The sequence below is a fragment of the Notothenia rossii genome (genome assembly GCF_949606895.1).
Source record: "Notothenia rossii genome assembly, chromosome: 5".
Lineage (NCBI taxonomy): Eukaryota > Metazoa > Chordata > Actinopteri > Perciformes > Nototheniidae > Notothenia > Notothenia rossii.
In genome coordinates this window covers 58,493,667-58,509,055 of record NC_136903.1, presented here as the reverse complement: position 1 = coordinate 58,509,055, position 15,389 = coordinate 58,493,667, and the positions used below count along the sequence as shown (strand labels likewise).

The 15,389-nt window shown below is 41.9% G+C and overlaps 1 protein-coding gene across 7 annotated transcripts; it reads left to right on the top strand.

Moving 5' to 3' along the window:
- Window positions 1-6,789: 6,789 nt before the first annotated feature.
- Window positions 6,790-14,865, top strand: LOC307038745 (zinc finger MYM-type protein 1-like). Of its 7 annotated transcripts, XM_079680407.1 has the most exons (8): window positions 6,790-7,036; window positions 7,811-10,297; window positions 10,459-10,543; window positions 10,710-10,841; window positions 10,928-11,050; window positions 11,138-11,261; window positions 11,394-11,512; window positions 11,763-14,865. In XM_079680407.1, exons 1-2 carry the CDS (start codon window positions 6,863-6,865, stop codon window positions 9,785-9,787), a joined length of 2,151 nt encoding a protein of 716 aa, XP_079536533.1. In that variant the 5' UTR covers window positions 6,790-6,862; the 3' UTR covers window positions 9,788-10,297; window positions 10,459-10,543; window positions 10,710-10,841; window positions 10,928-11,050; window positions 11,138-11,261; window positions 11,394-11,512; window positions 11,763-14,865. The 7 variants fall into 7 exon arrangements, with proteins under 7 accessions (XP_079536533.1, XP_079536535.1, XP_079536531.1 ...); XM_079680409.1 differs by lacking the exon at window positions 11,394-11,512; XM_079680405.1 differs by having other exon boundaries at window positions 11,394-14,865.
- Window positions 14,866-15,389: the final 524 nt, after the last annotated feature.

The window sequence follows — 15,389 nt, the reverse complement described above, 5'->3', positions numbered from 1 at the left end:
AGTAACGCAAACTTCAGAAAGTCATTCTGAAGTGACCGGGCCTCACTATATCCTTTGGTGTGTTGTGAATATTTACTGGTAACAAGGACAGTAAGTCAGATCAATAGATATGAAGTCTGTGAATATTTACTGGTAACAGAAACAGCCTAAGTCAGATGAATAGATACGAAGTCATAATGAAAGGAGAATTTGAACGAGAGGAGCGTGAGTTAAGAGCTTACGAGGACAGTGGGTTCAAGCAGAAAAATTGAATAAAAGGATAGCAGAAGTGTTAATTGTTGAAAGAAGCCCCCCTTTTCCAAAGGAGAGGCTGAGAGCTACAGCAGGGGAGAGAGAAGGGGGTGTCAGTATTTGTCTGTGAGAGTTCCCCCCACCCTTTTTCCTCTCGAGAGCAGCAGCAGCAGCCCGGAGTGTGTCTGCTTGCTTTTTTCTCTAGTGATCTGAAGTTGGAGTGAAATACATAGAAAATTAACAGATCAAGGTGTGATTTGAAGTGGTAGATATATTGAAATAAATTAGAAACAATGATTTGCTGCTATTTAAATATAGTCTTTGAGAACTGATTGATACCGTTGCATTGCGTTGCGAATTTCATGGTATTTGTCATTAACTAAGGATTGTACTTAATTATATTCCAAGGGGAAAATTATATTAAATACAGGAACAAAAGAGTGGAAAGTAAAGAGAAGATTTTTGTAAGTTCGTCAGAGGGAATCTGTTAATGTTTAAGCATGACAGAGGTCCTGCACGAGGTTTTGCTCCAGCCATCTCACACGGTTACACAAAGGGGTGATTTATGAGAAACTTGTGGTCAGGAGAAATGAGATGTTTTGGAAAGTAGACAGAGAGAGAGAGAAAAGTAAGGTGGTTGCTAAAAAATAGAGAGTAAAAGTTATATAAAGTTAACTACTATTCGGGAGAATGTCATATTGTTGAATGAGTAACCTAAAATAAGTGAAGATGGTGAAATAGTTTGATTAGGGATACAACCGGTAACTACTGATTAAATACACAGTGATGGTGTACATGAACATTGAGAGTAGATTAAGTTGTTTTGTTCTTCATGCTTTTCACCAGAAGTCATTTGAATTGTTATTATTTTTAAGTAGTGTTGTTTTGTGTTATATTTCTAGACTATAATGTACCCACATGCATGTGGTTTCTTTGTCCCAGTTCATTTTAAAGTCAGCCGCCTCATGGCTAAATCTATTTGACCCCATGAGGTCAAGAGTCATTCTGTTAGACCACCATCTTGTGAAAGACAAATCATTGTTCTTTTGTCACATTTTGAATTAGAAAAGAGTTCATTTTGCTAGATCAATTTATCTATAAATGTTGTAGTGGGAGTTTTGTGTTTGCTAACATTTTTAGGAACGACAACACCGGGAGATGAGTAAACTCAAGAATCCGTGGAGTGTAAATACATTGAGAAAAACACATTTTTATACTCTAACTTTTTGCACATCATAGACAAGGAATTTAGACAGTATAAATAAATATTCACCAAAAGTAATAAGTAAAATGGAAAGTAGACATAGGCCTACACTTGAGTCAAATTATATTACTGTGATCTGATCAGTGTGCTCTGCAGGTTTACTATTGTTCTAAGTAACAGTGGGATTTAAAATATTGGAGAAAGTATGGAGATGTTCTTTCGTAGTGTGTGAAATATGTGATGCTTGAAACAGGGATTTCAATTTATGGAAGAAAATGGTTTCCTGAAAGAGTCAGGTGGGGTAGATATGTAACAATGGATGAAACGATTTATAGAGGGAGTTTTTTTAATATCATTAGTAGACATTAATGGTGTTGTTTAGATGGCATTTAGCAACTAAGACAGATAGTGTGATTAGAAAGACACAGAGTGGAAAGGGTTGGATTGATTCAATCTCAGTGTGCTAGATTTCTTATGGATAATGCGTCCCGGGACCTGGACTCCCCCTCTGAGTTAGAAAGGCTACGACCCCGTCCCTCCAAGCAGACAAAAGACCCAACCCAAAAGGAGGCTCCTCCTTCTCCATCAAACAGACAGAGAACCGGAGCTGAACCGTCTCCACCTGAGGCATCCAGAACCAAACCGCTTGCTGACATACAGAAATACTCTCATCAGTCCCTCAGACAGGGCATGAAGCTGAGCCACGAGATTTGGCACAGGAGCAGAGTGGGGGACATGAGAGCAGAATCCGCCCTCCATGAAGCAGCAGAGAGACTGTAAAGGGGAGATGAAATGCAAAGCAGTGCAAAGAACAGTGGCATGATGTGGGCTGCAGATGTGACTGGGCCAAAGGCTGCCTAAAACAGTTACAGCGGATGGATTCAAGAGCTGATGGACTGAAGAGAAGACAGAATCAGAGGAGTTGGCATAGTCGATTTGAAGTGAGGAGGTCGGGGTCACGGCTTAAGACAACCAGGGGAGGAGAAAAGGAAAACGGGAATGAGTGAGTTTACACATAAACACACTTATTCACAAAACGCGCATAGAAGACACCACATTTAAAGAACTTGAATTGACTTGATAAATAAGTAAAGATAAAAAGAGGTATTAACCATGAATTAATCAATTGGTAAATTCAAAATAGCAGTAAAGAGGAAACTATTAATGTAAAATGAGAAAATCATCCTAAAAACACACTGAGGGTTAAAGGGGGAGACATGAGGGAAATATGCACTACACTTTAAGCAGGGGGTGTTTTGGAGTAGCACAGTGTAGAACCATATTCTTCAATCTTTCCATCATATTAATAAATCATTCTTCAAGAGATTTTTATTCATGTGTGAATAAAGTAGTGATTTCATTTGTTACAATATTGATTTCACCATTGTGGCATAGTTATTACCATAGGAGGGCTTTAGGATGGAAACTGTTTTTAATCCTTGATAAAGTAAAGGGTGATGGTTGCATGTTCGGACACCCAAGGTTCCACACACTGCTAAAGAGTTTAACATTGTTTTTAAGTAGACCAGAATTGAAGATAAATGAGTATAATGAGCTATGAAATGCAGAGCTACACAGATCCTAGTACTGTGTTGACTTAAGATAATAGTTATGTACACAAGTTTCTGAATTAGATTTATTAGACATTTTAATACTACTTAGTTGTAAATAAATTGCAGTAGTAGTAGTACTATTATGAAGTGAGTTTTGCACCAAGTTGCAGGAAATGTGGGAAGCAGCCGTCCCGATGACAAGTTAGAGATATCTGACTTAAGGTGGTAATCGTGAATTGATAAATGATGGCGCTCCATATGTGACTGATTTTTGTAGACAAAGGATACTGGCCTATGCTGAAATATCAAAGTCTCTGCAGAGCACGACACATGGCCAATGAAACTGAGACCAAATGACCTTTGACCCTGACTGACAGTGTGACTTGAGAAAAGCACTATCAATGACTGACTCTGGGGCTGACCAAACTTGACTTTACAACCTGACAGTGTGGGTGTGAATGAATTTCTGCATGTGATCAGTGTAACTGCATGATTCTAAAACGATAACTAACCGAGCATGTCTTTGGACTAATACATTATTTTGGAGCTCCATGGGAAACACAGGTTTCCTACAATTCCACGCATTTGGAAAAATGCACATGTGACCCATTTCTAATTCCCACAGGAGTTGGCGGTTTGCAAATGTAAAACTCAAACTAAAATCTAAAGATTCTGTTTCTTTTAGGACTGCCAGCTGGAAATGAACACTTATTTTCCCTGGAGTGTTTACTGTGAAAGATGATGGATGTACTTTTGTGAATGATGTTTGGTATTTTCTTATAACCACTGGTTACCTGAAGATTTTCTTCCCATACAGGATTTTATTACACATGTTTACATGTGTAAAAAGGGGGAGTGTGGGATATTTTCATTTAGGGACTGGAAGAAACCTGCCGCCCCAACTCAGATGTTCAATCTGACCATTGATTGACAGTTTTAGATTTAACCTGCTCCATATCTGGGGATAAGATAATGTTTGATTAATGTTGACATGTTTCTAATATTGATTGAGTTATAACAGGTAACACAGATGCAGAATCAGTGGCCAAGGGGCTACTGAGAGAGGTAATTCCAGAATGAGAATGAGAAGGTGAACTGTGATAATGAAAGCAATTTGGTAATATTTCAACAGGTATTAAAGTAACTGAGGTTTGAAGTGTAGAAAGAACATATTACAGCTAACTTAAAACATAGTAATGTAATGAGATAGAATTTAATTTAGACAACATCTTGTAACTAGCCTGGTAAAGAAGTAAAAGCCATAGACTGTTTAGATCATTATGGGGATGTACATTTAATTTAAAGTCATAATAGAAAGACATTTGATGACAGTATGTTGGATTTCTGTATTCATTTTTCAGCTTGATAATATCCAAGCAGTGACAGGTAGAAGCAGTCTCGCCTGGAAATTATTCACTTTGTCAGTATCATGATTTTAGTTGTTTTTAATCCATAACATTAGTGTGTTCCATTACCAGAAACATTAGCAGTTCATATTATATTTAGATTTTAAATGGGATCTCAAGGATTTCATTTATAATAACACAGATGCTTGTCAGGAATTCAGAGCTATTGAGATATGTTATTTAGTTCACCTGAAGATGTTGGGGTTTATTTTGTTGACACAGGCCAAGTATTAGAATTCTGAAGCGGCCTACCAGCGGTGGGTCAAACACCCCAGAAGCACTGAGCGTAGACTTGAGGGGTGGGTATCAGATTTCTCCACACAGGTTGCTGACGCCAAAAGGGGGACCCGAGGAGCAGGAGGCCGACACAGCGGAGTTCGTCAGGCCTACGTGACTCAACCCCAGGTTCTCCGGCCTCTACAGAGTGACCCAGAGGACATCTCATGCCGTCCGCCGAGGAGCAAAGGGGGACATCTGGTACTACTGGAGCCAGTGTGCGGCGAGGAACACTCCGGCTAGGACCTTGGAGGACATCAGGATGGACCTGGCTATCGTCAACGCGAACATCCCTAGAGCAGATGACTTGGAAGCAGGCATCAGCGGACTGGAGGAGAAGGACCTCGCGGACATCCCTACAGCAGACGACTTGGAAGCTGGCATCAGCGGGCTGGGGGACTTCTCGAGGCAGCAGAGGAGTCTACTTCTCTCTGATCAGATTCATCAGTTCCACCTTTGAAGGAAAGGCCGCATCTCCCCCTCCCTATCAGCTGCCCTTGTTGGCGTATTCCGCTGAGGGGGGGCCCTGATGATTCAACAACACGCAAGGATGCTGCCGTCTGGCACTCAGGCTCTCACTCTGATAGTTTCTTCACTGTCATTGGAGGTTGTTTTCTGTTCTCAAGGGTTTAATGAAGGGGGACAGACACAGTATTAAAGAAGGACAGTAGTTTTGTTTCAAATGTCTTATGTGTGTTGGTCTCGTTAATGCGAGACCAAAAAGGGGGAATTGAAGGATTATTTGAATTATTTGAAGGATTAAAGTAACGTGTTATGGCAGGAAAGTTAAATCTGGTATATTCATTTTAATGTCACCTTATATATATTCATGTGTGTTAAATTTGAAGGGACAAAGTATCTTTTCCCTCCCCCAATATATTGAGGTGAAGTCCTTGTGCTTAGAGAAAAGATGGGAGCATGGGACACCCTTATTTGGGAATAGGGCCAAGACTCTGGAATGTTTCCCTCGTAAAAGAAGGGTGTGCGCTACACAATCTTGTAGCAGATGTGTGTGTGTTTTCATTGAAGTAAATATAAGTGCTACATGATTACTGGTCAACTATACCTCTGTTCTTATTCTTTCATGTGTGGGTACTAAATGGCTACAAACATTGTGGAGAAATTAGCTTAAACATCTTGTATTACTCTATATGAAATGGAAGCAGTTTTTATGACAGGGACGAGAGAGGTGGGGGAGGGAGCGCATTCCGAGGAGTTTCAGCATGTCAATTGTCAGGGGAATCGACTTGTTTTCAATAGAGGTGTGTGGTTGGTTACTTTGTGTTAATAATAGCAGTATGTGTAAAGGAAGCTGGAAATATACAATGTGAAACCTTTTATTTGAAGTAAAGATGTGAACAATAGCTCAAACAAATGGAAGGGCTATATGAGGCCTGTGTGAAGTTTGACTATTGAAAAAGCATCTCTAATACTGCTTAAGAGCATAGGTAATGTGTTCCTCGTTGTTATTGATATGAAAGTAATTAACATGTATTACGTATATTTAGCCAACTATAACAACTATATCTTAAAACATACTTTTAACTTGTGTGTGGCAGTCAGGAGGCGGGAAGATGGACACAGGGACAAAGGGCCATAAACGGGATGTGTGTGTGCTGGCTACAAGCTGCTGTGTCGCACTGATTGGGTGCGACAGGCCATGTGTTGGTCTCTGCCAATAAGATGACCTCTGGGGGAAAGCACGTACACCTCCTCCTCCTGTGTTTTAGTATGAAAGACTGTGTTTTCCTTTGGTTCGCGCTCTTGTTTTTCACCGGCCGTTCCTGAGACCTGTCTCACACGGGGGTAGAACCTGAGCCCGGAGTACTCTGCAGAGTGCTTCGTGATTTCTTTGTATTTGTATCGTTACTGTATATCATTAAAGCAAGATTATTGTTTAACTTGTATTCTGGTGTTTCTTAATCCCTTCCTTTTCCCGAATTCACCCAGCTTATCAAACGACACGCGGAGACGAGGTTGGTTTTCAACATCCTCCAAATCTCCAACAAGGGCTAGCAGTTTGTTGCCAGCATCGACACATATTATTGGTCTATTGTTTGTCATTGTCAATCAATCATGGGCTGACAGGCTCAGAGAGCCCTGACAGTGCTGTCAATCACAACACAAACCAGGGTGGGCGGGACCTCATCGCATGGGCGGGAGTCGCGCGACGGGCTGCTGCTGAGCTGAAAATGGATAAGCAGAAGAAACGCCCGGGTGGCGCTGAAAAACTGCGACTTAAAAAGCTGAAGTCTCTGGAGGTGGAGGCTGCTAAATATTCAAAATTGACGGACCTATTTGGTGCCGGGGTCACCGCCCCAGCAGGTGCTGCTGCACCGGGAGACGAGCGAGTTGAGGCATACATGGTAAGTAACGTTAGCCTGGGGCTGGCTAGGCTACATTTTTGAGACATTTCCAAAAAAAAAGTAGAAAACGTTTCTACATTGAATGTGATGTGACCTAATTAACTGCATAGTCCTACTTGTGACAACATATTAGCCCAGAGTTGAAGGGCTGTGAATGTTGGTAGTTGTGGTTGATTTTGTTTAAATATGCCGAATTGTGATATTATGGGTTATTATTGTTCAGATGATTTAGCTAGGCTAGCTAAGAGCTGCTAACGTCAGCGGTTTCTTGTTGCCATAGCAACAGTAAACGTTCACATGGACCAACGAGCTTTAAGTAGAGATGAAGCTGCAGAATAAAGCTGTATTGTAAATACAGATGAGATACTTTGAATTTTAGCACAAAATACAAGTAAACCTATAGGAAATAATTACATTAATTTGCAATATTTGCCATTGAATTTATTGTAATCTTTCAATTCATTTATTGTTTACTGAGGTGATAACTATTTCATAATTTGTGTGTAACTTTAATTGCTGTGTAAATGTGTTTATTTTACTGTAGTTTTCAAATGGCTGTGTATAGTGCTGTCTTTAGCATTTTCAGGTATTGTCACAAAGATCTGACTGGATCTTGGAAAACACTAAGTGTCATAATGAAAACATGGCAAAGCCACTAGTGTTGTTACGCTCGCGAACGTTTCGTTCAATATGAACTAATCTTTTATCTTGTACATTATTCTGTGGTTTTGAGATTTTTCCCCATCCAATGATAAATGCTTTCCCTATGTCCAGCCCAGACAGGTTCAGGGCAAGTCCAGCTGGTCAGTTCAGGGAGAGAGCCAGACCAATTCAGGCAGCCCAAAGACTGCACCACCTGAGAGGGAAACAGCTGTTGAGAGCTATGAGTGTACCGGTCAGATTACTGATTTTTTTTCACAACCTGATCAGAGAAATCTCCAGTCATTTTTAAATTACCATCCTCAGCAAAAAAGTAGCAATCCAGTGGTGCAGAAAGTGTTCTGTAGCAGAGACGGCACCAGTAGAAGGTGGCTGACGTACTGTCCAGAGCGTCACATGCTGTATTGTTTCATCTGCATGGCATTCGGTAAGAGAACTGATAGCAGTCTGTTCATCAGTGGAATGTCAGATTGGAGGCATATACACCAGCGCACAGAGGAGCATGAGAGAAGCAGTGGACACAGAAACTGTGCTGAAACTTACCTCTTGAAATCTGCCAGTGCTGATATCAACAGCGTGTTTGGTGGCAGTCAGATGTCGGCGCACAGAGAGCAGGTCAGAAAGAGACGGCAGGTTTTGGAGCGCATCATAGATGTCATCAAGGTTCTTGGGAAGAGGGGGCTTGCATACAGGAGGTCAGAAAATGAGGCAGCATATGTGGAAGACCACACAGTTGATCATGGTAATTTCTTGGAACTCATACTTCTACTGGGGAAGTATGATTTCTGTTTAAAAGAGCACCTGGACAGCTGCATTGAGAACAGCAAAAAGTTGCATTTGTCTGGTGGCACGAGAGGCAGAGGTTCTCTTGTAACTTTACTCTCCAAAACCACAGTCAACTCAATGATAGATGCAATTCACCATCTGATTCAAGAAAACATCTCCAGTGATATCAAGAAAGCAGGAATGTTTTCAGTGCAGCTGGACACAACACAGGACATCACCTTTCAGGATCAATGCTCTATAATTATGAGGTATGTTACTGATGTTGTTCATGAGAGGCTTGTTGCAGTGCTGAAGTGCAGTTCATCCACTGGACAGGCCTTTGTCAACATGCTGTCAGAAGTTCTGGACAAAATGGGCCTCAGCAAGACCATGTGCATTGGAAATGCGACTGATGGGGCATCAAACATGCAAGGCCAATACAAAGGATTCTCCTCACTATTGTCTGCACAATCTCCAAACCAGGTGCATGTATGGTGCTACGCACATGTACTAAATCTGGTGCTTGCAAACACAACCCAGATTGTTATTGAGAGTGGGTCCCTGTTTGCGCTCCTCAATGGCATTGCGGTATTCATCAAAGAGTCATATAAAAGGATGAATGTGTGGGAAGAGTCAGGCCGAAACAAGAGACGTAGACGCCTTGCTCCTATTGGCGAGACACGCTGGTGGGCCAAGCATGAGGCCCTGAAGAAGGTGTTTGGCTTCTTTGGAAAACCAAAAGATGGTCTGTACGTTGATGTGCTGTTGACATTATCAGCTATACAGAAACAGGCAACAGTGAAACCATGTATCCGTGTCATGGCCAGAGGATATGCAGAGTCATTGCTCAAATATGAGACGATCTTGACGGCTCAAATCTTCCCCCGCATATTTGAACATACCTCTCCATTGTCTAAATACCTTCAGACGGCAGGAATGGACATCCTCTCTGCTCACAGAATGGTGGCATCGACACAGGATACGCTGAAAAACTTGCGAAGAGATTTTGAATCTGTAAAAAAAGCAGCAGACACATTTGTCAACTGGACAAACACAGAAATCCAAGAGAGAGATGACACGGACATTGAAGTGGAGGCCACACTGCCACAAAAGAGGAGGAGGATGAAGAAAGTCCTGCCTGGAGAGATGGCTCAGGATGAGACCCTGGATGATGCAGAAAAATCCTATGAGGTGAATGTGAATAACCGGATCATGGACACAGCAATTGAAGCCATTCATAGGCGCTTTTTAACACACGGCAATCTATATGCTGACTTGGCATGTCTGGATCCCAGAAACTTCCCCAGTCTGCCCTTCAAGGCTTAAGCAAGTGCTTGCAAGGATTTGACAGCAAGGCAACCAAGGAAAATATGCAGGCCGAGTTGAAAAGCTTTGCACTCCAGTGGAACAGGCTGAAGGCATCCCCATTGGCAGAGTACAAAGCAAGAACAGTAGAAGATGGATCAGGTGGTGAGGAGGACAACACAGAAGAGGTTGAGATAACTCCCATAAGTTGTTGCTCCTGCAAAGAATGCCCTCTGTGCTGCTACCAGATACTTTGCCGTTTCAACATGTTAACAGATGCATACCCTGTCCTAGGCCTTGCTTATAAACACCTGCTTACATTATCCCTCACACAGGTGGCTTGTGAGCGCACATTTTCAATTTTGAAGTTTATTAAAAACAGACTCAGAAGCACCCTCTCATCTGATAAATTGGCGGCATTTATGTTGATGGCCACAGAGAAAGACATCCTCATGTCCTTGGACTCTGACTCTGTGATAGACAGACTTGCAGAGAAGAGTGAGCTGCTTAAAAAGCTGCTCCACTGATAAGGCGAGATATATTTAATATTATTGTTATTATCACACATTATGGATGTAGTAATTCATTATTTGTCATTTTAATGATGCTTTTCAGAAGTTGTATTGTGCTTATGTGTTGATCCTTAATGGTGTGATCATGTACACTAAATGATCAATTATTCTCCATTACAGGTTGTTCTGATATATTTGAGGAGTCGTTCTCCCTCTGTTCTATATGTGGACTTGTTCTCTCATTTGGGACCACTGTTAGAATTTGGTAAGTTTATCATGTATTTTTTAATGTTGTATAAATTCATACTTCATAATTTTAAAAAAGTTTTGAAAGAAACGCACATCCCAAAAGTTTTCAACTCTAGGTGCAGGACAGAGGAGAACATTTTATTTATTTTTCAGACTTAATAATGTATCCAATTCCCTCTCAGGTTGACCACTTGACATGTGAGAGCTTGAGGAGTTGTTCCCCCTCCGTCCATGTTCGAGGACTTGCTCTCTCTCTGCCTCCACTCTCTACCTTCACTGCACCAAAGTTTGGCTGTTGAGTCTCCTCTAGTATGGTGAGTTTATCATTTTTTATGTTTTATGAAATCATACTTAATTTGTGATGATTAGAGACTTAATAATGTATCCGATTCCCTCTCAGGTTGACCACTTGACATGTGAGAGCTTGAGGAGTTGTTCCCCCTCCGTCCATTTTCAAGGATTTGCTCCCTTACTGCCTCCACTTCACCACTTTTTGGCTACTGAGAAGTCTATGATTTGTTGAGTATGTCATGTGTCTTATAATGTTATATGAATTCATACTTGATTTGTGATGATGAGAGACTTAATAATGTTTCCATGTCTCTTTTAGGTTGACCACCCTATATATATGAGAGCCAAAGGAGTTGTTTTCCCTCTGTCCCCTTTTGAGGACCTGCTTTGTCTCCTCCATCATTCACTGGGCCACTTTTAGGTTCCTGAGCTTATTTCATGTGGTGAGAGGAATGCAATATGTGTATGTTTAAAGGTTTATGTGAAGAAACATACTATATGTGTGATAAAAGGACAATTGGTCATTCATAAATGTCTCTTTATATTCTCTGCTACCATTATCTCCTGTCAAACAGGTTTTCCTGACCTGCTAGAAGTTCTTCTATGATGCTTGAGTCATCCATCATATCTGAGAGCTTCGTCTTGACTATTGAGTTTATTATGCAACTTGTTTTGTCTCGGATTGAAACAAAAGGTTTGATTATGATTATTTCCTGGCTGAAGATTTTCATATTGATGGTTTTAATTTCAAACATCTGCATATCTTTTAAGTTCAATTAACAGTTATGCAGGTAGGCCTTAGGGCTCTTTTGAGACTTAAGTCATCCTTCATGACAGATACATTTGTTCACTAAGTGTCACTACGTCACAAAAAGGCTACATGGCTACATATATTTGTCGGTACACAGATACTTAGTACAAGTTCTGTTTGCTGTTTCTTGCAGGTCACGAATTTGGTGAGGGGTGGAGCTGACTGGCTTCGGACGAGGAAGTATAGAGCAATGCATACTTGTGCACATACACGTATATGAGAATGCATATCTATTCAGACCTGTAACCCATGTCTTAGACTTTTCACACAGCTGTATATATATATATTTTTTCCCAATTCTCTATTTATGGTTTCATAATGAGTGAGTGAGTTTCAGCTCTAATGCTGCTACTGTCTGTAATATGTTTCTATTTAGATTATTTGGATATTTTTTTGTTATTATTGTCCGAGTCTGATTTTAACTAATACTGGGCTTACACCAAAAGATTTTCACAGTCACAGACTAAAAACTGAAAGGTTATCATAAGGGTTCTTCCCGTTAGTCTCGTACCACCCCTAGTCATGACATAACTTCTGTTGTGATTTGACACTATAAGGAATAAAGATTGATTGATATAGCTGTCAATTTTAGTCCTTGAGTTCATAGTTAAGTGCTTTATTTGTTAACTGCTATCAAAGAATATGACTCTCCTTTGTAGTATGCATGAGAGAAGATGCCGCAAGATTAGTGGACTTCTATGTAGTGTCCGCTGATAATGTAGTGGGCTGGTCTGGACAGAAAATGCCGGCTGAATTTTTGTCCCAGTCCACCCCTGCGTCTAATGGTAAGTGCATGATGATGCACCCCCTCTGTTGCCTATTATAAATGTAATGCATTGATGGTTGAGGCAAACCGTCTGACTGTTTATAGTTATTTCTATGTGGCTGTTACGGCCGCTGCCTTCCTGGTGCTGTTAATTATGTGTGTGTGTGTGTGTGTGTGTGTGTGTGTGTGTGTGTGTGTGTGTGTGTGTGTGTTGCATCTGAAGAAGTGATTGGATAAGACGTCATCCAATCCCCGCCCACTTCCGGAACGTCTTCCGGGGGAGGAGTACAAAGGCTGGGAACGGAGATCATTCGGGAGGCTCTGTGTTGGGAGACAGACGCCTCTAGCCTCTTGACTCAGTACTCGTTTTGGGAGTGTAAACCTTCTGTATTTAGTTAGGCTGTTTAGCAGTGTAAACCTTCTGTATTTAGTTAGGCTGTTTAGCAGCGTAAACCTCCTGTATTTAGTTCGGCTGTTTAGCAGCGTGTTGTGTGGTGTTTGTATTGTGTGAACTTAGACCCAGGTGATTAGCACCTGTTGATCAGCTGCAGCTGTGTGGGTACAGCCTTCCTCATTTTCAGTTGTACCACGTTTACTGTGAGGTTTTGTTTTCTTTCTTATTTAGTGTATGTACACAGACTCCTTTTTAGAGTCCTCCCTTTGTTTGATCGTTTATGTAAACTTGCGCCTTTTGGCCCTTTTTGTTTGTTCCAGGCTGCCTGCCTGCCATTTTGTTTACCCAGCTGTTATAATAAAACCACTTATAATTATAACCAATTCCACTCTGGTCGTGTTGCTTCCCTTCCTTTCCCCTAGCCCGGTCGGGAACGTAACACGTGGGGGCTCGTCCGAGATATTTAAAATAATTCCTGGGGTTATAGGTGTTTTTTTTTATAGCAACAAACATTTGTGTAATACGTGTGGGCGGTACACCCGAGAATGGCATCCTTCACCTTAGAGTCGTTCTTAGTTTGGCCGTCCTATGGAGGAGCTGGACCGGTGTAAGAAGGACGATTTGATGGAGATAGCGCGGCACTCCAGTCTTGTGGTGAGTCGGCAAATGTTAAAAGAAGAGTTGAAGGCATTGGTAGTGGATGAGATGGTGAGAAGGGAATTATTGGTACTGGCTGTACCCGTTGAGCTCCCAGTGTCTAACGCTTTAACTGAAGACCCGTTAAGTCAGAGACAGGCGGTGGAGTTTACATTTAGCCAAGAAAAGAGTGATGGCAGCGAGGGGGGGCGAGCCGCGTGAAGCACTGCTCATGCCGCCTCGTAAATGTCCACCCTCTCCTGTTGGCAGTACAGATTCCCGGGAAGGGAATAAACTTAAAGTCCGCCTTGCCCAGCTTCAGTTGGAAGCTAAAGACAGGCAACTTCAGTTGGAAGCTAAAGACAGAGAGCAAGACCGGCAGTTTCAGTTAGAAATAAGGAAAATCGAGGCAGATGAAGTCCGGATCCGGATACGGCAGATGGAGCTAGACTCCGAACTGCACGCATCCGGTGTTGTTGGCAATCCTAGAGAAAGCTTTTCACTTCCTTCTCTTCCACCTGCCTTCAATGTAAGGAAAAATATTGCATTAGTGCCGGATTTCCGTGAGACTGAAGTGGATGCATATTTTGGTGCGTTTGAACGCATTGCAGCGGCATTACAGTGGCCGACTGAAGCCTGGGGTCTGTTAGTGCAGTGTAAACTTCACGGGAGAGCTCAGGAGGCGGTTGCTGCTTTTTCGCTGGAGGACAGCCTAAGTTACGACCTGGTGAAGCGTGCCATACTTAGGGTGTACGAGCTAGTTCCTGAAGCTTACCGTCAGAAGTTTAGGAACCATAGAAAGGGTTCTAATCAAACCCATGTCGAGTTTGCCAGGGAAAAGGGGATGTCATTTACCAAATAGATTGACTCGTATAATGACGCAGAGTATGCTGCTTTAAAAGAATTCATTCTTCTGGAAGAATTTAAGAGGGGTTTGCCTGATCGTATTGTGGGGTACATAAACGAACAGAAAGTAAATTCTCTCTCTGCAGCTGCTGTACTAGCCGATGAATATACATATATAAACCACTTATAATTATAACCAATTGCACTCTGGTCGTGTAGCTTCATTTCCTTTCCCCTAGCCCAGTCGGGAAAGTAACAGTGGCCTACTTGTGTTTAGTTCTATGTTCAGAGCCAGTGTGTTAGGCTTGTGGACCTTACCTGCTGTAACAGTTGTAAATATGCAGTGGTGTTTGTTTGCACATCATTTAAATTAGTATAATCACACTAGTTCTGTGTTCTTCATTTATTTATGTTCAATACCTGACAAGGTCGGAGATCAGTGGGCGGAACTTCTGAAATGTAGTCACTATACTCAGAAGATTATACACCCACCCCCCTTTATATTGTCCCTCACGTTTCCTCTTCCCTTTTTGTTTTTGTAAATGTTTCCACGTGAGAGGAGTCACTGTGAGGGATACACAATGTAATCATCGTCTAAACTGTATGCTGGCTCGGGTCTCATCCATTCATGAACAACGCAAAACACAACGCAGAGACAGCTTAATGTTGCTCTCAAAGTGCACCAATTGATGCATTTAACTTCAATATTTAAAATAAAATCTTCACGCCTTCATTGTAAAAGTCGCGGTTGTACTGTGTGTGTGCGTGTGGGGAGTGTTGCAGTAGAAAATTCAACTGTAGCGCCGGTGCATTAATGGGAAACCCTAAATGTTTGAGCACTCCCTATGAAACGTCAAGCTACCCCACAGCACCTCCTAGAGGAAATCTCTGGCACCGCCACTGGAAGATAGCCACACTGATGCAGCGGCAGCAGTTCCGGGCGGACCCCGCTCAGCTGGAGAGGAAGAATCGGATCGCCGAAAGGGAAGCTTCCTCCTGACTTCACGCCCCCCCCTGAGGAAACCATGCTGCACAAGGGGAAGCAGAAACCTTGCAGGGAAGCCAAAGTTCCCAAGACACTGTGCTTCCAGGGGAGAGGGGTGAGGAAATGTAACAGA

Coding starts and splice junctions, on each gene's coding strand:
- LOC307038745 (XM_079680410.1), top strand. CDS start 6,863: ATGGATAAGCAGAAGAAACGCCCGGGTGGCGCTGAAAAACTGCGACTT. Junction 7,037..7,810: donor AGCGAGTTGAGGCATACATG/GTAAGTAACGTT, acceptor CCCTATGTCCAG/CCCAGACAGGTTCAGGGCAA.